Here is a 21909-nt window from a genome sequence, read left to right on the forward strand (position 1 = left end):
GCTCAGGTGGACTCCACTAACATCATCAGAAAGATGATAGTCTAGCTCTTCCAAAAGAAGAAACCCTTGAAATCTTTGAGTACAGAAGACAAGCAAAGTCACTGGTTTACCACATGCTGTGGCAAAACTGCAATGAAAACGGCGACAGTCATCTCTTTAGATAACCTTACCTGATATAGAGCACTCCACTTTGGTCCACCCGTCGCTGCCAACCAACGGGAACTTGCACTGCTGGTGGCCCTCCGTCCGTGTCCCCTCCGTCACACTCCTTTCCACCATTCATTTTTCTGTTTCTGTTTATGAGTCTTCAAAGATATCAACAGTAAGATGATATCCTTTTACTACATGTCATCATGGCCTCCCAAAGAAGGCCATTCAGTACACCTTTCCCCAAATTGTACAAAGTGCATTGGGAGGCTCCAGCTCAGTTTGAAACCAGGTCCTTAAAAGTGGCCATTTTTGTTAATGAGTCAGTTTCCCATTATAATCCACATTAAATATGCAATGTTTAACTCCTTATATATTCATAAGGATGAACTATATAGATAAAAATTAGTGCTTCCAACTTGGGAAAATCATAATTCACCAATCCTTTGTTACCTGTCAGAAAGGAGAATGGGGAAAAGGAGAATTTCTAGTTCAACAGCATGGCTCCAAGCTTGATGACTAAGATAACTTGTATTTTGTGAAAGCTCGTCTCATTTTTTATAAATATGAGTCAGATCTAATACCTCCAGGTATTATACCCTTTATATGCCACATTCTTTTTGTTTTCTTTTTATCTTCCGTTCATTATCCAAGCTCTCTTCTTGAGTTTCTTTCATGACTCCCTGGCTCCAATAAAGCAGCCTGAAAAATACAGATATAGAAAACACATGAGCCATTTGCACAAGTCTTTCAGCCCAGCTCAGTAACTCACGAAGATGTATACAGCTGCATCCATTTAAAGAGCTTAGAATCAAAATTTTAAATGTCAATGAAACCATCAAAATAAGGCACACAGTAAAGATACAATCCTGCTAGCAGACTCTATTTATATGTGAATGCAACTCAGCTACATCTTAAATGCCAAGACAGCGCAACTGTTATTAAATAGTTAATGCACAGTTTGAATGAATTAAGGGATATATCTCTTAACTGAGTAGTTTCACATATGCTTCTATTCAAAATCATCAACAGATGACTAGCTCGATTAATGCCCTTTGAAAATTGTTTATAAAACCGAATGCATTTAATGTGAAGGAAGCTGCATTAAGGTTGATAATAACAATAAAAATGGAAAAAATGTTACATTTAGTCTAGATGAAAATAATAATTTCTTTAAAAACATGTATAAGATGGAAAAGTCGGTATCTAGGGATTTGTTAACTTAAATTTAGTATCAGAATCTTCAGGTTTTTCTGCACTGCTCTCAGCATACCTATGAAAATATTTGAGTACCATATGTAATAATTTCCCCCCATATTATTCTGCTTTATGAGCAACTCTTCATTAAGGTGGTTCAGGATTGCACAACCTATGTTATCCCACCAAACAGTTTTTCAAATAGACCAGATGTGACTTAACTCTCCAGATTGGAAGTTTTATTAAGGCAGGCAGACACAGAATTTGCAATTTAAATAATAAATGTCATAAAAAGCATGTCTACAGCTCAAAAAATAAAATGGCATTGATGACTACTGTAGTAATGACGTTAATGAGTTTTATTTGGAATTGTACATCAATTCTCCCCTCTTCCCACTACTAATGTTATGCTTACATGTAAAAACATAGTAAATGTTACTACAGACCCGATGGATTTTAATAAGCAAAGGTTTCTGAGATAGAAATTAAGGCCCCAGAGACATAAATATGGTCCTTGAAAACATTCTCCTAAGTACACTTAACACAGGACATGCACTTTAGATGTGCTACTTATAAATGCAACTTTCAGAAGGCGACATTATAAAAAAAAAAAAAAGAAGACATTTTCAAAACTGGTGTGGAGTAGGAAGGAGCCAGCTCCCATATCCCCTTGGCTAAGGTGCTGAGATCTGCAGACAGACTGCAGTTTGCTGCAGGACCAAGCGTTCCTGAGTAGCCCAGCACTGTTTTCCAGAGACCTGTTTCAACTTTCCTTTGGCCTGGAGCACCCTACCTGGCCGAAACTGAGGCGAGGCTGAGAAGAACACATGGTTAAAGGTTTACAGAGCTCAGATCCCGATTAACAGCCTAGGGTTAGAAAGACAGCACATTTTTGGGGTTATATTTCCCGAGATGCCCAATGGATTCAGGATGTTCTGCCCCCAGCAAGCACCAGGCAATCCCTGCAGCTTTTCCACCCAACACAGCAGCGGAGCTCCCCACGGATGAGGCACGGGTGAGCAGGTACAAGGTCGGGAAGGACGGAGCCAAGGGCGCACACACCACCTTGCTCTCTCACAGGAGAACAACACATCCTCTAACCTTCAGACCTGGTCAACAGAAATGGGATTGGGGAAGTCCCTGGCAAGAGGTCAAGCTTCTTGAATCCCGTCAGGTTTTCAGTTTAGAAGTTTTGCTTTGCCTACCTGATTGGTTTTGTCCTGATTAAGGAAGTAACAGACGATGTTTCACCACGAACAAGGCAAAAGTTATGTTTAAGTTTCAGCACTATTGTTGAACGGCGCATTGGCAGTTCTATTACGGGTCCTGTATAAGGCTAAAATAGGTAAATAACCTCCCTGTGTTTTTATTCAGAATTAGTTTTCAATAATGCGGTAAAATCTGAATCAGAAAATACCTATGTAAAATACTGGAAGCACTGTGGAGAGGGTTGCTAATCTCTTAGCCCAGTCTTACCGTGGCTCACGTCGCTATTTAGGGCAATTACATCGGATCCATTACGAGAAAATAATAGCCATCAATCCCTTTTTTGCACAAGCAGCAAAAGACACTTTGAAGTAACCTTATATTTCTCTTGGTTCCGCAACGCCCTGCATCAGCTAACATCCCATTCTATCACCCCCGTAATACTTATCATCATCTAATCAGATTTTTCTGTACCGCATGCAGCTTGAAATCGTACCAAAAGAATCCACATTACTGCCTCTTCTGTGGAAAATATTTGACTGTTTTGACTCAGTACAGGGGATGGGAATAAAATGGCTGCTTCAATCATACGCCTTCAGTCAAAGTCTGGTGTTTGTGTGGCTTTTTCCTGAGACTAAAAAACTGTAAACTATCACAAGACCCGAGTGACGTACAACAAAAAACGAAATCAGAGCATAGGTGTGATCATCCATTTTCCCCCAGGTACACGAATTCTCCAAACACCACACTCACCCTGAGCAGCAAACAGCGCTCTTTGCATCATCAAGGTCTGACCTTTTATCGGGTGATTTACCAGGTGCACACCCCAGTCGTGCTCCGTGAGGACCCACCGGTGCGGCTGCATGCGGTGAATGACAGAAAGGATGCCCAAGGCTCTCTGGAAGCGTCTCAGGAGCACTCAGGTGATCGGTAACGAGGCAGGTTTGATGCATTCATATGAAAACACTTACAGAAGTGATGTGACTTTGCAATTCTGCATGGATTTCCACAAATCACTGGCAGTAAAATATCAAGTATTGTAACCACTGCGTATTTCTATTAGGTATAGACATCAGAAATAAGGGATCACCACTGATGTCTTGGTAGAGAAATCCTCCACTAACCCTCGTATGGTACTTTATTCAGCTGCATATAATGAAAGAGAAGTTAAGCACAGCGCAGACTTCTGCCAAATGAGTTCATCCCCGTCTCTCCACATCTGAGTTAACAGACACCCTTCGCATTTTCCTGACAGCTGGTTATCAGCCAAAGGAAATGGAGCTAAGGAAGATGGCAGTGAAAGAGGATGAGAGTCACGCCAAGTAGTCTGGGTCTGGCTCTTGTTCACCCTACCGCTGGCTCGGGCTGGTGGTGTAACACGTTTTGCAGTGTAAGAGGACAGCCACAGGGCAGTGGCACTGCTCAGCTGGGCTGGGCAAACCATCGCCACTGAAAACAGACATTTTAATCCCAGTAGGGATCAGCACGGCTGCCTACCCACACCTTTCTATTTCTTACCAGGCTGGTCTTCCAACCGAGCTGCAGAAAACCAGTCTCCTCCGAGGTACCATTTCCCTTCTCGCTGTCAGAGTGCTCCAGCCGAAGTACTTGGGATTGGTTTAGAAAGTATTTGGACTTTGGAGCAGATCCCAAGTATTTTGGACACTGGATTCTAGCCAAAGGGCTGATTTTCATCAACCCATGTAATAAATACCTCTTCTCTGTAATCTCGTAACAACTCCAGACAACTCGTGTTATCTCGCCACGAGGAGCACAACTTTCCACATCTAAATCAATTACTCCTTTTTTTCTGTGCGCCAAGACATGCCTTTCAGATTTGTTTTGCAGTCCACTTTCATTACAATATGCTTAAAAATATTCCGTTGCAGAACTGTGTAAAACAACACCAAATTGTTTCCCCAGTCCAGCCCCCCAAGCCCCTTCCCCCCTGAGAAATTTCCCCTTAATTTTCATACACAAAAACTATGTTTTCAGTTTTGAATGCAACTGTCTCACTTTTTAGCGCGTTGAGCTTTAAGAAGCCTCTTTGCACACTCAGCTGAAAATGTTCAACAATTTTTTAGTCAAGTGGTGAAACAGAAAACTTGGTACAATGTGAAGGAAGCTTAAATTAGATACTAATAGCCTGGATTCAGATCTATCACATATGATATGAATACCAATATAACATTTCCTTTATTAATAAGTGGATGTAAAACCAGTAAATCAAACTCTGACAGTCTAATATTGCAAAAAATGCTCCATAACTTTTTTCTTAAATGACCCTTTAAGCAAGCTTAACAATTCCATATATTACAGAGAAAGGCTATTTAGAGGTCCCTGATAAATGAATACCTCTGAGGTGCCCAAACCAAGTGCTTGCTCATGGTATGATGACAGGTTTTGGGTATAAAGTTTTGCAAACAACTAGAATATCCACAAAACATACTGCTTATAAACACAAACACCAAATATCTCACTTCCCAGGCTTTCCTTTCTATCCTTCTGTAGAATAACCTACAAATTACGTTCAGAACTGGAAATGCCTCACATCACAGTCTTGGGGTTTTAGAACTACCAGGAATTTTTAGCTTCTTAAAAAGCATTGTTTTCAAACTAGGCAGGGTTAAAAGGAGGTTTTATTTAGTTATCGTTTGCTAATTACTAATCTGTTTAAGTCTATCAAAGGCATTAGGATTCTCGTGTGTCATTTAATTAGGTACAAATGTTTCATCACTTTTTGAGAATGTTTTTACATTTTGAAAAGAAGCTTTCTCTTGGCTAATTAGAATTTAATACTTTATGAAGCTCTATTTTTTTATGTGAGTGACTCAACAAACAAATGTACCTTATGTACAAAGGAAACCTTTCTTCCCTCAATCTTATCTTTTTGTATCGGTACCTAGGTCTGTAACACTGCAGTATACGTGATATTTTCTGGCCTCTGACTTGAGCAAGGTACCTTCATCTTACTCACAAATGGAGTCCCATTGAAGCTACCAGAAAATCGTTTTGCACTGAATGATTTAATTGAAATAATGCATTTTAAATTGCCCTGGTGCTGAACCTGTTGCTACCACCCAACTACCTTTGGTAGAACAATGTCTGAGCTTTCAGGACGGCTTCATTGCGTGCTCCAACAAGGCTTAAGTAATCCTAGCTTATACTAGTGCTGAAGCTGTACATTTTTTTAGGGTTAACCACTCTAGAACACGACACCTAGTTGGATGGATTCCCTCATAAATAGCAAGTATCTTCCAAAGCCCAGACCACTGCACTTGCATCCCCACTCCATAAGCTTTACCAGACTTGCTGACCTGCACGTGGACGCGCACAGCCCTGCTGGATTTGCTTCCTTACACTGCCAGAGCTGATGATCAAAGCAGTCCCTTCAAGCCTACTACCTAGGAATTTACGGGAAAAAAACAATTTCCTGCTGTATCATGGACAAATAGGGGAAGGGTTCTCCTGGAGAAAGCGTGACGTATGTTCATGGTTCTAGCTGACGTTAACAGCACATGACACCAGCCTTTTTCTTTGGAGTATTTGGGACCAGCACGCTGTTAACTCCCCAGAAGCTGTAGCCCTTGCACAGAGAGATATCCGTGCTGCCAGGGCTCAGAGTGCAGGTAAAATGGTGAGTCCATTGAGCTGTAACACACCCTTAGCTTCTGAGGGTTAGCTGTGCCATTAGAGTTGTCCAAGGCAACGGCTGAATTGGCTAGGAGCACAATTCTTTTAGCATCCATTATTTAGTGCGAGCGTAATAACAAAACCTGAAACTTTCTCAAGGTGTACCTATTAAAAACACATCTCGGTGTAACTCCCGGAGCTGGGAGCTGAGGCTTTCACTTCCACTGGAAGCAGGAGAAAGCAGGTCCTGTCGAGGCGGGGTGACTTCCTCTGCCTTACACGTGTATCTAGCAGCTCGGAAAGCATTTCAACAAAAAAGCAAAACTGAGCTACAAGACAATCAAAGAAGATGGCTGGCAACAGAACGATTTTCTTTTCAAACCTCGGCTCTGCCTATTCAAGAAGAACTTAATAAATACAATGGGCACTTAATAGAGCCTAGACAAAGATACAGCAGTCATAATGCTTTCAGGCCTTCCACCACATTAATTTCTTTCTCTACAAGCGAAATAGGTCAGAACTGGGTGCACGTGAGATAGTCCTACTTCACTGTCAAAATAATGTAAGCATTCACATTTTTTTTATTTCTAAAATTAAAACTAATATTGGGTATGAACACAAGCAATACAAAATAGCCCAGTTATTCAGAAGAGGAGTATATCACGTCACCACCACCAACAAAAACTTCTTAGGGAATATGATGAAGCAGAATATTACTAACCTATATGCTAATAGGAGAAAGGGAAGAAATATTATTACAGCAGTCCATTTTTGCCACTCTAAAGAGAACTCCTATAATGAAAAACACGTCCAGCTTCAGCAAGTACAAATCCAGAAAAAGTAAACCCAGACTCAATTTCTGGGGAGACATGATGGAACCAAAAGTCATTCATACATTTACTTCCCAGTGGTTGGTTTCGATGCGCAGCCATACAGCTCCAGCTATCCCAATCAAACCAGTTACTTCTCTATATTCTGAAGCAAGGCAACAAGTAAAAGAGAGGACTTGCACGGCATGGTTCCTGACTGAGGATTTTAAAGGACTAAGCAATCTATCACGTAAGAAGAAATCGTACTATCAGAACTATTTTTCTGAACAGCTTTTCTTCAGTCCTTTTTCTTCTCTCTTCACACACACACTTAACGTATCGTTTTTGCAACTGTGAACACCATTTTTTGGGGTCCCCTTTTTGCTTTATTTGGAAAAGAATTTCTCTCTCCAAACCTATCTTGCCACAGAAGAGTCAGAGTGTACAATATTTTGATTTTGTCAATGCAATTCTTCTCCAGCTTTTAGTATTTTGGAATCTTTCATGCTTATAACACAGACATTTTTCTACGCTGGCTGACATCCTGTTAGCTCCCTACAAACTATTAAGCTCTAGAAGAGTCTAGCACGGAAAGTGAGCAGCATAACAGGCCCCTAAACAAGAAAAAAGATGACTTCAAATGTGTCTACAAATGAGAATTCAGACCTTTCAAGAGCAACTGCCACAACAAAATAGGATATTAAAATAGAAAAATGTGCTCTGTCACAGCGGGATCTCTCTCACTAACATGATGCACATTCATTAGAAAATTACTGCTGTAGACATTTTCATTTGTCATACAAAATAATATGGAATTTAAAACTAACAAACTCAAAGCTCTAATGGCAGCACATTGATTATTATCAAATGATAGAGCTACAAAGATTTTAACGTTTCTGGCCAAAGTTAAAATCACTTCAAAAGGAGATCTGAGAACATGAACAACAACTTTGTTCTTTCAATCTCCTTGTTTCAGGATTCAAAATAATCTGAAGTTATTACATATATTTTTATAACAGTTTTTATAATGAAGATTACGTGAGTTTCAGGAACATCTGATACAGAACATTCTTAGGCTATTTAAAATAAAAAATCAGAAAATAAGCAGGTAATAAATGTAAGTTCAGTTCTAGTAGATAGCTTTGCTATATGTTACTTATTTACTGCTTAATAGGGAAACATGCATCTATAAAAAAGTTAATTAAAAATATTTATATTTAAAAATAAACATTTCAAATCCCGAACATGAAAATTCAATTTGATTTTTAGATTTGCAGTCAAAAAAAAAAAGGGAAAAAATATGACTGCTGAAAATATGGTGAAAGACTTTGAGCTGCTGGCACTATAATTATCCAGATTAGCCCCAGTCTCCAGTGACTGTGCAATGTGACATCAAAAATACAGAGATAAATGGTAAAAATGAAAAGTATGCTCCCATATCTTAAATGCAGCGGTTTCAATAAACTAGATAAACTTACTTTGTATTAGACACTTGAAGTTCAGGACACAGCAATATTTAAATCATCTGAATAATTCAGACCAAGTTTCTTGCAAGAGAATGTCAGAACATAGTAGGATTGCAAATTAAACCTGTAAATTATGCTTTTGTTTCCAAGTAGTAAGTCAGATGACTGCACTATTTTTAGACACATGGAATTTTTCTCCAAATGCCATTTTTAAAATTGTTTACCGAAGTATGAATCTCTACTCAGCAATTTCCCTCATGAAAACACTCTTAAGATATTAAAAAAATATGATAGCATAAAAATCAGCTATTCTGACACCTTAATGCAAACTACAGCATTATCTGGCATAAACATAATAGTGCCTGAAAGCTTCGGCTGCCTCTCTGAAATCTGGTGTGCTACAAACCTGTACGATTTGATATATGAATCTCCTTCTAGCATTAGTGGATTATTACTCACTGTCTTTCAATGATGTACTAATTGAATGTGTAAGTATTTGGAGAATTTGGCCCCACTGTTTTATTTATGAGATAGACAGTATTAAAAGACTTCCTCTGTTTTCTAAAAGAGCACTCAGAAGTTTAAGGATATTTACAGAAAAAAATAGTGGGTGATTTTAATCCTTTTAAATGCTTTCGCTCCATGAAAATTGTGACAAATATTTCTTTATTGATATACAAGAGGTGCATTAATTATAAGCTTAATAATTTTGAAGTGAATCTCTATGAAGATTTGTGTACATGACCTTTCCTTATATAGCTTCTTTTTCTACATACGCTAGTCTGAGTCAACGCTTTCACGACTGCACCACTCAATTTAAAAATACACTTTCTTACCCTAATATTAAAACCTTACATGTGGTTTGTTATCTAATAAATATGAATTAATACAAATTTGAAGTACTTTTTAATATACTAATATAGAGAAAGATACAGGATTTTTTTTTTTAATAAAAGCAAGCCTGACCTTTTTCCTCATTAAGCATTAGATTTAAGGTGGATATTATCATCTTGTTCACTCCAAGCTGAAAAACAAAGAATCAGTTGAAGGTGAAGATAAGCTATATGGTCCTCCTGTGATGCTCAGAGTTCAGTGTTAAATGTCTTCGTCATTCCTTCAAATTTACAAACATCTAATTGGAGAGATTTCTTTGAAATTCTGCAATGAAGACCTGATTGCACGTTGCATTTTGTGCACAGTTCCAGAAAACCCAGCATAAGCATAGAAAAGACAAACTAATGTTTAAGAAAACATTAATATACAACTTCATTTTTTTCTTTCATAAAGCACTCTATTAAAGTTCACTTTGTATTTCAGCAACAGTGTGCACATGCCATTAGTTTCCAATAACATTTTGTATTTTGTGACTCAAAAACCTCTTTCCTGTCTTGCTGTCCCAGGGAGAGATGGGAACACCCCGTATCTGTGTCTATCCTCCCCAGGCTGCTCTATTAGGGATTCTGACTCATAGGCTTACCATCCCCTACGCTCAGATTTACATTTAAGAATGGCAAGGTATATTTAGCCTGCTAAGATGAGCCAAGTATCAACATCTTAATGTCGGTATATTTTTTGGTTGAAATTTTACAGAACAATTATCAGACGTACTCATGCTGACACCTTAATAAGGATAAATTGCATTATCCCATTAACTGTGAAGACCAGTCTGGCTCCTAGAAAACGAGACATTTGTTTTTATGATAATAAAAAGCATTCGATTCTATTCTCTACTTAGTACAGGTGTCGTGAAACTTTCCAAGCAAGAGTTTTGCCATTGCATTATGCTAAAATCTAGATTTTAGATATTTTAGGACGCCGAGATGGGGAACATGCAGCTTCTAGGTTGCCAGGCTGTAACCTACGACAAAAGTCTGGGCATTGTCAGTAAGTCTCTAAAGGACCTTACTTTAGGCACAACAGACTTTTGGGCTTCTAAAAGCAAATTCTTTTGCTGCTGCTGAAAACATTTGGCTATGTGGACTTGTATCAACAAAAGCCACTATGCTGTGCCTCTACAAAAGGATATTAGACTGTCGAGCATACTTCATGTAAGAGGTTTTTCCATAAACACCCTCCTTCCCCCTCCGCAAAACCATAGTGAGTGGTTTAGGTACTGAACAGAACCTCAAAGGCTTCCTGGAAGCACGATTACTCACCAGTCCCAAACAGTTAAACACTACAAAAGACGGGTATTGCATCTCTTCCCAACATCATTAGGTTTAGGGCAGAGCAAGACACGAGGCAAGGATGCTGTGCCCTGCCAGCTATCCAGGGCTCACTTGGTGAACAACAAAGCCGGATTTTACTACATGTACAATAAACTGCACAAACCCTAAGCTAGACAAAAAAAAAAAGAAAAAAGGTTTCAGTCTCTTCAGAAGGAACTAAACAAAAGGGTGAATCACATTCAGGCTTGAGAAGAGCACTGCGCCAGCTCATCAAAGCAAAGCAAACAAAAAGGAGGGTGAAGGACCCCAGGCAGCCAGAATTCAAAACCACATGTCCCTGTAAGGATGCGCTACACCCGGGAGTTTAAGAGCAAATCTCCATTAAAGACGAGAATCCAGAAAGTGCACTGCTTCATCCCAAACAGAGGGCAACGTGTTGTGTCAGGTCCCAAGTTAGAACTCAAACAGGCCTTTATCCTCTGAATAAGCTTGAAAAATGTTCAAAGTCCGTGGAAACGCAGAAGGCGGGTCCATAACATAGGTATTTAACATATTCTGGCATCATCCTCCAAAAAGGGAGCTACTGGAAGGCATGTAGGCAAAGAATTCTTTAGTCAGCTCTTAATTACAACATGTTTAGACCTTGATTAAAAGAATTTCATTTGGTAACATAAATATATTCTGTCACACAAATAAACCCAACCCATCTATAAACAAACAAAGCCATCAGCATCACGAACAAAAGCCACGAACTCTTGGCAGAAAAATCTAAGAAACGTGAATTTCAAGCTGCAGATAGCTTCCAGCATTTTAAAAAATATCTTTATTTCTTACGAGATGCTTGGGCACACTATCTCAGTGGCAGCTTGAATTCAAGGAAATGAATGACAACCACTGGAGGGTTGCTGAACCTCAATTTCAGTCCGTTTTAAATATGGACTTTTCAAAGCATTTTATCGAAGAAAAACTTTTTTTTTCTTTCTTAAAAGTGCTGTAACTAAATACAGCGAATACCATATACCTTAAACTATGTAACTTAAAGCAGATTTTCTGTAATAGAAGAAGTTCTCAGGAAAATAAAACAAATCTCATTCCACAGTTAAGTCAACAGAACTGCACAAACTGAGCATCTTGGGTGAGCAAACCTGGTCAGCCCACTGGCACTGAATGAATGTCACACTTCCCAAGATCAGCTCCAAAAGCTGCTTCGTTAGGCATTAAAAAAAAATCCAGTCAGATTTCATGGAAGCTATAGGCAAAGTATCTCAGTTTTTCATCCATATTTGCAGTCAGGTATGAGGTAAAAAAGAAGAACTTGGACTGTTTTATCTTTATGCCTAGTCTAAATAAAGCCTTGGTGCGAATTATTATTATTATTTTTTAAATCTACAGAGCAACTGCTACCATTGCTTTTATAAAACTCTTAATTTTTTTTTTAAAGCCTTATGTCCATCCTACAGGGTTCTTTCTCTTTTCTTCCTACAACAAACCAATCTAATTCTTTCTGCTTCTTTTTATCAGTCCTGCTTTCGAGATTTGCCACTAGTTTGTTGCTCTGCTTTGCCTTTTTCTAACAAATAGAAATTTTCTTTAAAGGGCTGTGTTCAGTACTGCAAAATACATTCTAACATTTCACTGATGGTGAATACTTGCAGAGCCTCACGTACGACTCTTGTTTGTAAAAATTCCCCGCATTTTAGGAACGACTATTTGTGATCTTTATTTTTTTCCAAGCTCTCCAATCATTTTTCTCTTGTCGAGGGAACATACAACAGAAACTCAGAAGTTTTTTTAAAAAGGTATTATTTTAAAAGCCTTTTTTGAAGCAAAACATTAGTGCAGAAAAGTAAAAGACATTTTTAAGGAGCGAAGGAGTCATTATGGAAGGACATGCTCAAGAAGAGATGAAGGAAGACTTTATTGCAGCCTTCCAACTCAACTCAAACCTGGAGACGTGCAAATCTCAAGTTGACAAAGCTCGGGGGAACCCTTTTGAAGTTGGCCCTGCTCTGAGCAGGGCTGGATCTGATGACCTCAGTGGCACGAAGTCTAGCTGTCAGTACTTGGACACGTGTCCTAGGAAATATTCCACGAAATCTTAAAGCCTGCTTTCAAGAATTTATAGTATTAAGTATTTAAGCCAGAAAAAACCAAGTATTTCTGAATATAGCCACAATGTTATATTCTAGAGGTACAATTTAAGGAAAGAAAGAAAAGAAAAAGGAAAAAAATATCAATAGGTCTTCAAATTTTCACAAAATCCGACCTAAGAAGATTGCTCTTCTGTTAGATTCTGCTACCGAACGGGACAGCTCTCTAAAACAAACAGAGATTCAAAATGAGTCGTGAACATCAAGTATTCTGTGTGAATACTGCACATATCGGTTCAGAGACGATCAGACAGAATTCTGTATTTTCTCTGAAGAAGAAATCACTGATAAGAATGAAAATGCAGCCAAGTGTTTAAAAATCTTATTTTGAAGCAATGGGTACGGTACAGACACTACCCTGACTCTTTAAGATGTCCAAACAATCTCTTGTAGATTAACAGAACTTTATTTTAAAAGAAAAACATATATATTTCTTCAAGTGGGGCACTTCAGATTAGGGATCTCTTCAGTCTTTTCTGGAGGGATTTAAAAAAGCTTTGGAGCAATCTTAAGGCTATGGAATTAGCCTGTTATTTATAGCTCAGTTTCCTAGTGTGTTCTTTGAGCTTCCCAGGACGTTCTTTTTCTCCATCTGCTGGTTGTTGACATGGTATAACCTTATATTTTGATTATGAAAATGTATAAGAACAAGCACATTTCATTTTACATTTCACTGTAAAGTTCAGGCTTCATCTCAGGGCAAAGCAGCTCCACTCTGCTACTACAATATAATCTAGGTCAAGAATGGTGCTGAATATTTTCTGATACAAATAAATGGAATTCTATTGTTTAATTATGTCAAAATATATTACTACCAATTATGACTAGTAGTCCACATGCATCACGCTGCCACAAAATGATTTTCTTACCATTAAAATACTGTACTTCATATGCTGTTTCAATAAAATCTCTTAAATCTAGGTCAAGAATGCCTTTTTCTTCTTTGTTCTGTTATCACAAAGGTCCACGTATAGGCGCACTATCTCATATACAGATATGAATTGCTAACTTGTTTACTTTTCTACTTCAGCACCATTAAATGTCAAAGACATCTACTGTTCTTTTTTTTTTTAACCATTGGCTCATATTTTTTGCATTATATTACTTGACATACATTTTGTGACAATCTTTACTACCACAGCATAAACCGATCAGAATAAAACCCAAAGTTTCAGAAATGCCCTGATTTACTTTGGAATACTTACCTACATTATTCCTCATGGTCTCGCTTCTAGTTACTTCGGGGATATTTAGGCTTCTTACAATTCTCGATGCACTTTCAGCTTTGCTTTAGATATTCTCCTGTTTAATTCTCGATAATGGGCAATGTCCATTGAGGCTGGCTCCTTGTCACAGTACACCCCTCAGCTCAGGAACTCCTGCACCCCACGTTACATCTGTTGAAACAGTACATTATGTAAATTAAAGAATGAAGCAAATGTTTTTATTTCACTTCTCCTGATTGCTTTCTATGGCCTTATCCAATTACTTTGTAGCAAAAATCGAGATAATATTTGCTTTTAAAGAACACCAGGATGGCTCTGACTGGAAATGATATAAAAAGATGCCTTTTACCAAATTACGATGGTTCACTGTCCACGAGAATGGGTAGATATCTATAAAAATGAGTATATGGATTTTTATAATGACAGAACTAGTATGAAACCGTATCATCCAAAGAAGGTCATGTCTTCAGACAACTGTGCTTGTCCTGATGCATGCTAAAAACCTTCAACCAGTAGGGCAAGAAGTCCCTACTTCTAGGTTATAGAGAGTTACAATACTGCAGCTAATACTGCATGAAAAAAAAATAAAAAATATATATATACACATAAATGCATACATCTAAAAATAAAAAAAAATGCAGTGATTCTCTTAAAAGTAAGATTGCTCTAAATGGCCATAGCTATGTAAAAGGCTCTACCAGTGTTGTTTACGAGTTACTGCACCAGTACACAGATTCTGGTGGGCTGTAAGAGAACCTGGATAATTATACTAACAAATAAAAGCACTGGGCTGCTGTTGAGCCGTTTCCTCCAGAAACGACACCAAAATGTACCTGCAGTCCCCCACTTGCGCACAGTTGTTTAGGCTCTGAGTGTGACAGCTTCAATTTCTCTGACACTGAAAGGAGTTAACAATCTTTGCAGGACTTTAAGTCAATTAATTAGTTGTTTTAGAGGTGAAATGGATTGGAGCTCATTAGGTTAAAGACATGACCAAGAGTTAATGTTGGCCCTTACAGTGTTATACCTGAAACCCTGAGGACTACGTAAGAGCCTTATTACAGACCAGAAATACACTTTTAACAAATTCTGAATTGTAGGGGATTTTACATGTCAAAGCATTTACGTGTTTTGAAAAAGTCTTCCATGCACATGGATGCAACACGGCCAATCGATGATTTGTGAATCCTACAGAATGTCTAGAGAATTTGCTCTGATTTACGAATCACTTAACTGGAATCCCTTTCAAAGACATTTGTCATCACACTAAAGGTCTTGCAAAAAACCTTTTCCCCTAACAGAAAAAAAAACATTTATAGAAAGTGTGTAACCAAAGTTTCAGATAGGCCACACAGACTGGATATAAGCAGGTAAGTCACAGAAAGAGCACTGGCAGCAAGTACCACATACAGCATTTACTATCATACTTAAAATATCTTAAAGTTCATAGGCAAATCCATTTTTTGCTGTCTTGGTGATGACTTGGTCTTTAGCTTTTACTGGCATCATTAGTAGCCATAATTTAATTGACTTATCAGTTGATCAACACCTAACAGGGCAAAGTCAGGGCACAACATCTTGTGGAAATAGGTAACAATTTATTTATTTTTTTCCCAGCATTGCATTTACCAACCCAGTAGAGCATTTAGGGACCAGTTTTATTTTTTCATATGCAAACTAGTTAGAAGGAAAACAATCAACTTCCTAGAGTTCTTCTGTAACGAGTATCATCTTGAGATGATGGCCCTATAAACTTGTAAATGCATGTTGTATCGAGTTCTTACTGTTCAGATTTCTTAATGATGAGGGCCCCAGACACCTTTCATATTTAAGGACCATCTAATTAATGCTTCCAAACATGACAGGGTTTAAATGTTCTTAACACCAAATGTTTTTATTTATCTAGAATGCTAACAAGGTACACCGGTGGCGGCTACGAGGCCAACATCTGCAGTCCAGTCCCTGAGCACCAGGAACCAGATAAAAAGTTATCTTTGAACAATTTGAGACAAAGCAGGCTTTCGTCTCCATCTTCTGTTTCTACAAAGCCTAAAGATAAAGAAAACTGGCAAAAAAAATGACAGCAGTTACTTGTTTCCAGATTATCCACTCCATATCTGTTATTAAAATGAAGGATAAATAATAAAACATAATAACAAAATTAATATTGTTGCTATTAGCAAAATAAAGCCTCTTCCCTGTCATTAAGAGGGCTTAAAACAGACAAAGCAGAACAATGTGACTTTATAAAGGCAAGGAATCATAGGGATGTAAATATGTAATGGATGTGACTGGAAAAAGCTACTGCATCGCAGTGGGTGAGGAACTGGGGCAGTCAATGGGGAGAGCTGCAGTGAAGGAGACTCAAAGTCAGACATCGCACAAAAGGAGGAGGATGTCGGGGGACAGACACAAATCTCACGAAGCAGGGAAGGCACGGAGCTTTCTCCTCTGAAGCCTCCACGGGACTCACGTTGTGGGGCTCCCAGCAAAGGGCCCGAGCTGCTGCTGTGAGCTGATCAAGAAACTGAGCGCCAGCGTTTTCTAAATCACTCACAAATTCTAAATCTTGAAATCTGACATATAAATGGCATAATTTAAATGTAATTTCTTTGCTAATTTTAGAAATGACCAAGTTTAACTTGTTTCCTCTGTACGTAATTTCCTCTGTATGAAAGCTGCATGGAGTATTTGAAGCAAACAAACCAGCACCATTTCTTCCTATTCATAACACGAGGGATAAATGCTCTAAGAATTCATGGCTTTGTAACACAGCTAGCTCTTACAGGATCAAAACAAACAGAAAAATGGTAAAACTTTGCATTAAAGAATTTGCACAGAAATATATTTTAGATTAATAATTTTATCTGAAGAATATTATATCTGTAGTAAAACTATGAAATTTAAACACATCAAAAGGTATTGATATGAGATGTTGTTGTAAAGGCCTTCCCTTCAGCATAATCACAGCAAACAATGTAAAACTAATTTACTGGAAACAATTCCAATAGATGGATGAAATAGCCCAACAATGAAACCTATGTCATACCAGGGCTTAAAATAACCCGGTCACGTGGACAGTACTGGAGATTTAAGTAGCATCAGTAAAAGCAGCTTCTAAAAGAGGCCTCACAAAATCGACAGAACAGAATTACTAAAATGAATTCAAATAAATCACCTGGTTTTTAACTTATAGTATCTGAATAAAATAGTAACAATTCATTAATTATAAGAATTGTCTGTACTGAACACATGGAAATGTGTAAGCAAAGAAGTAACTCAAGTTTCTGCTGGTTAAAAATTACCTCTAGTATACCTACTTCATTTATAAACCCACTAGCATCAAAGTAATAGTATCACAGACATAGCTAACTAGCCACAGAGAACAGTTTTACAAATACTCAGCACACATTGCCGTGCCTTATATGACCCTCAAAAGGGTCTTATGTGGTGAGTTGAGAGAATTTTTGTGGCTAATTCAACAGGCTCTATATTGCTTTTCCCCTCCTGAAAGTCTTGCTCTCTTTCTCTCTTTATCCAGCCTCTTGATCCTTCTTTGCTTACTAGGAGAAATCAAGTTTCATGATAAAGAATTAAAACAATTATTTGTAAAAATTGTAAGGGATTGATTTTCCTTTTTTTTTATTTATTATTATTCTGTTAAAAAATGGATACTTTACACTGAATAAAGCACTTACAGTTCTGGAAATCTGCTATTTAATGTTAAGACAGTGATTGTCACAGACCGTCCTAGCCCTTATTAAATAGTCAGCACTGTGCCATGCATGAGGAGACCAGTTTATTTTTATCATTCAGAGATAAGTATAGGACTTTCACACTGACTGCAATATGTTTATTTTTTCTATTGCATGCATATCCGTAACAATAAATTTTCCAGTGAGTTCTCACCAAGTTGCAGGAATCTAATGGTGGACGTATTGCTGGGGAAAAGCCATCTGTTTTTTCAGTGAATGTGCTTTCTCGTTTGCTTCTGAGCTTTCTATTTACATAACAAGTCTGTGATAACAGATTAAAAAAAAATCCTGTCCCCATCTAATCTCTTAAGATACATACAATATTCTTACAACTATGGTATTCGATGTATCTAAAATTAAAGACACTCTACTTTTCATGAAACGAAATGAAAAATGCCCAAAAAATGATCTTCCAGTAAAAGAAACAAACTCAGGAACTTTTCAATTGTGCGCTGTCAGGAATGTGTAGAGAAAAAGAATGGCACTCAGCCAGTTCGCTTTCATTTTTTAAGGTACGTTTTAACTATATGTCTTCTGAAGCAGTCAGCTTGTTTATTGGCTCTCTCTTACTCTCATGCCTTCTTTCCATTTACCCTGTGGTATAACTGAGAAATATTCCTCCAAAAGAGTGTATCCTAAACCAAAGCCATGGGTTTCATGCTGGAAAAATCACACGAAAAGTCACACAAAATGCTATTTAGTAATTGAGTATCCTCTGTAACACCAAAAATGAACGTGACATCGTTAATTAGTAGCAGTGGCACTGCTTGTCAACACCACCAGATAAACCATGCCTATACCATCAGCCTACTGGAAGCCCAGCATTTCCTCCTGTCACGCCAAAGAAACAAAATAAAGATACAAGTGTGCAGTACACAAGTACAATGTAAACGCATTTCTTTAGAGGAAAATTGGAACAATTCTAAAATTTCAATCAGCGTTTGCTACCCATGCGTATGTCACAGGAAGAGAAACAGTAAGAACGAGGGAATCCACGTACCTCAAATCCGGAAGACTGGTGGAGGAATTCAGCAGATTTTGGTGGGTCTTGACTTTTGGAAAGAATTAGTGAAGTATTGTTTCTTCAAGCCTTTATGTTTCTCTGTCTGTTATGCTGTGATTAAGTCTCTTCTTCCTACAATAAAATAAAATATGTTTTAATAAAACAAGATCTGCAGAAAGACAAAGTATACCTGTACTCAATACAGGCTGCATGGCTTCTCTAACAGACTGCTTCACCACACAAAAACCATGGGGACAGTCACAAAGGCAAACACGGAACAAAATGAGTTAGTTTACATAGGCTCCCTCAGTAGTCAGTGAAGAAAGGTAGAGTCCGAAGTCTGATTCAAAATAAATGATTTCTAATCTGGTCTGAAACACACCTGTATTCTCAGATACCCTCTTCACCAACCATAAAATGCAAAACCACAAGAATAGACTGGTGTCCAAGGGAAGGGCGGACTGGCTCTATCTTCCATTGTGTTACACTTCCACAGAATCTAAAGCTAAAGGAACAGCATCTATGTCATTGCAAAATGGATCAATGGACTTAATATTTGATGTTCTTGAGAAGATCAAAACTTCAAAAACCTAGAACTGTTAAGACGACACCAAGTGTTTGTAATCAACATCTTATTTATATACATATATATGCACGCACATGCTCACAAATATAAAAATTAACATTAAAAAAATGAGGTAGCTTGGATACAATGGAACGTAGATTTCAGATTTGCAGGCATTTTCCTGTTTCTTTTTTTTTTTTTTTTCCCTACAACAAACAGCTACAGAGAATTCTGTGACTTGAACATGACTGAAAGTCACAAGCTCAGCCTAACCATGGCCATTTACTCAACTTTATTCTTAAAACCAGCATAAAGAGGTGGTGACACTATCTCTGCGTGACTGGGCTTGGACAAACAAGATGGGTCACAGCATCTTCAGGCTTCCCCAGCGCAGATCTGGAAGCTCCAATCCATCCATCCTGAAGATCTGGCTTACATCTGGGATCTGTCAACACCATGGCAGGTGTTGGACACCAACTTTTTTTCCCCATTTTCTTCGTTTTCTGGAATGCTGCGGAGCAGGAAATCCCCAGCGGGTAGCTCCTTACCCGTTGGAGGGCACAGCCCGGCCTCCGCAAGGCGGCTCCTCCTGCTGCAGATCCTGCTCCCTCTCTTCGCCCGCTACGGATGCTCCAGAGAATCAGATAAGGGAGCCGATTTGTGTATTTCTGCCGGATTAGTCTTAACCTAGATCGGTGCCCTAATCTCTGGGGCTGGAGGCACGCTGGTGCTGGCTGCGGGAAGGAGCAGCACACAGGGACGGATAGCCAGGGAAATCCAATCCGTTTCCTAAGTCATTTTACTTTAAAATACTGCGCTACTGAGAATGTCTTCTCCTTCCCTGGGTTTCACAGTAGGGCTCTGGTATATTATTTCATCATTTAAGTGATAGTTAGCTGTCTGCATATTCCAAATATGTGATCTTAATTCTAAATTTTAACTGTTTAATACTGAAAAGTAGGTAAGGATGCCTAAAAATGTGTTCTGAGTACCTGATGGAAGCCATCCTAAAGCTGCTGGAAATGGATAATCTTGTTTCATTACTGACTCGTGTTCACATATATTATCCAAATATTTCCTAGACATGGTAGCTGGAGAAAATGAAACTAAAACATAAAACAGATGACCTAAGCAAACAAGAAAGGCATCTTTGCACAAGCACATGGCCTGTTACAAGCGTACTGCTCTTTTGTACCAGAGCAAGCTGGCCACGTTAATGTAACTTCCAAAATGCATGGGAAGTGCCCAACACCGCAACATGCGAACTGCAAAACATGAGAGCTACAAGCCGTACAAGAAAAGGCAGATCTTTCAGCAAAGCTAATTTAAAAATTAGCTAAAGCTGTAAGGCTAACATACTAACACGTTTGTTTTCCTTCTGTGATACATCGCTATAAGGCTAACATGCCAACATATTTGTTTTACGTATGTGATACATAGCTAGAAGGCTGACATACCAACATTTTTCACAGGTTGGGAATGGTGTCGTTTAAGGGGATGCAGCTTTGAACAGGGAAGATGTAAAAAGGGATACTATCGAGTTTTTTTTTTTGCTTCCATTTACAGGAAAGAAGAAGAAATGGATTTTTAATTTGCAAGAGGGGAAAATCAGAGACATCAATTTAGTCAATAGTCTCAATCCTTTAAATCCTACGAATCTGATACCTTCATAAAGGAAGTGACAAGCACTAATAATATATCTTACAAATACGAAAAGACTTATTTTACGGAAAGCCTTGGTTTTGACAGGAAAGGTGCACACTCCTATTCAGAAGCAGCATACATGCAATCTTCACCCGGCAATTTAAAAACCGAACGAAAACAATCAAATTGACAAATAGATCAGTTTCCAACTATGAGGAAAATCACTCCAATGTACAACCTTGGGTAATAAAGAGGTAAGCGGAGTGCAGGCCCGTGTGCCATAGCACTCATCTTACCTAACTGCTGGTTGCTATGGCAAGCATTTGCCCGCATTTTGTACATTAAACAGTAATATGTTTTCTGCTTCCTTCTTCTTGATATTTTGATGAAGTTAATGCTCGAGCTTTGGGCTCGAAAGGTATGAAAACTAGAGGTTCTCTCAAATAATCATGCAATCCCATTTGTTTTGGCTTTGTGACAACATCTGAGAATTAAATGAATAATTTAAAAATTATTTTCATTCATCTTACACAGCATTTTCAAAACTTGTGATTCGTTTCCATTAGCTACTTTGCATACCTGTTGTACACGCATTTCTATTTTCTAGCCCACAATGGAAATGCAATCTACTTTTCTCCTTCACTGATCTTTAATTTAATATAGAGATAACTGTGAAACTGATGAGAATGGAGATGCAAACAAAAAATTTTTAGTTCTGTGTAACACCAATTTGTGTTTTTCTCGCTTTTGTCTGAAGAATAGTTGTTAGAAATACTAAAAAAAAATAATTAATCAAAAACTTTACATAGTCATTACTAGCATAAACTAACAAGTAACTGAATTAACTGAATGTCTTTCCTTAGTGGTCTCTATCTGAAATACAGAGAGATTTCCCCAGGTAGCAGCGAGCTCTCAGCACCATATCAGAGTCATTGAGATG

The 21909-nt window shown here is 38.1% G+C and overlaps 1 protein-coding gene across 9 annotated transcripts in view; it reads right to left on the reverse strand.

Moving 5' to 3' along the window:
- Positions 1–21909, reverse strand: part of MBD5 (methyl-CpG binding domain protein 5) — a 128646-nt gene that overhangs the window by 41416 nt on the left and 65321 nt on the right. For 5 of the 9 annotated variants that reach the window (XM_068687019.1, XM_068687021.1, XM_068687020.1 and 2 more), the window contains exons 3-5: positions 18758–18892; positions 13982–14173; positions 171–849 (exon numbers count right to left, since the gene is read on the reverse strand). In XM_068687019.1, the coding sequence (XP_068543120.1) occupies positions 171–283 (113 nt within the window). In that variant the 5' untranslated portion in view covers positions 284–849; positions 13982–14173; positions 18758–18892. The remainder of the gene's footprint in view (positions 1–170; positions 850–13981; positions 14174–18757; positions 18893–21909) is intronic. The other 4 variants (XM_068687018.1, XM_068687016.1, XM_068687017.1 and 1 more) reach the window with 4 other exon arrangements.

This window comes from Anas acuta, chromosome 6, assembly GCF_963932015.1.
Source record: "Anas acuta chromosome 6, bAnaAcu1.1, whole genome shotgun sequence".
Taxonomy (NCBI): Eukaryota; Metazoa; Chordata; class Aves; order Anseriformes; family Anatidae; genus Anas; species Anas acuta.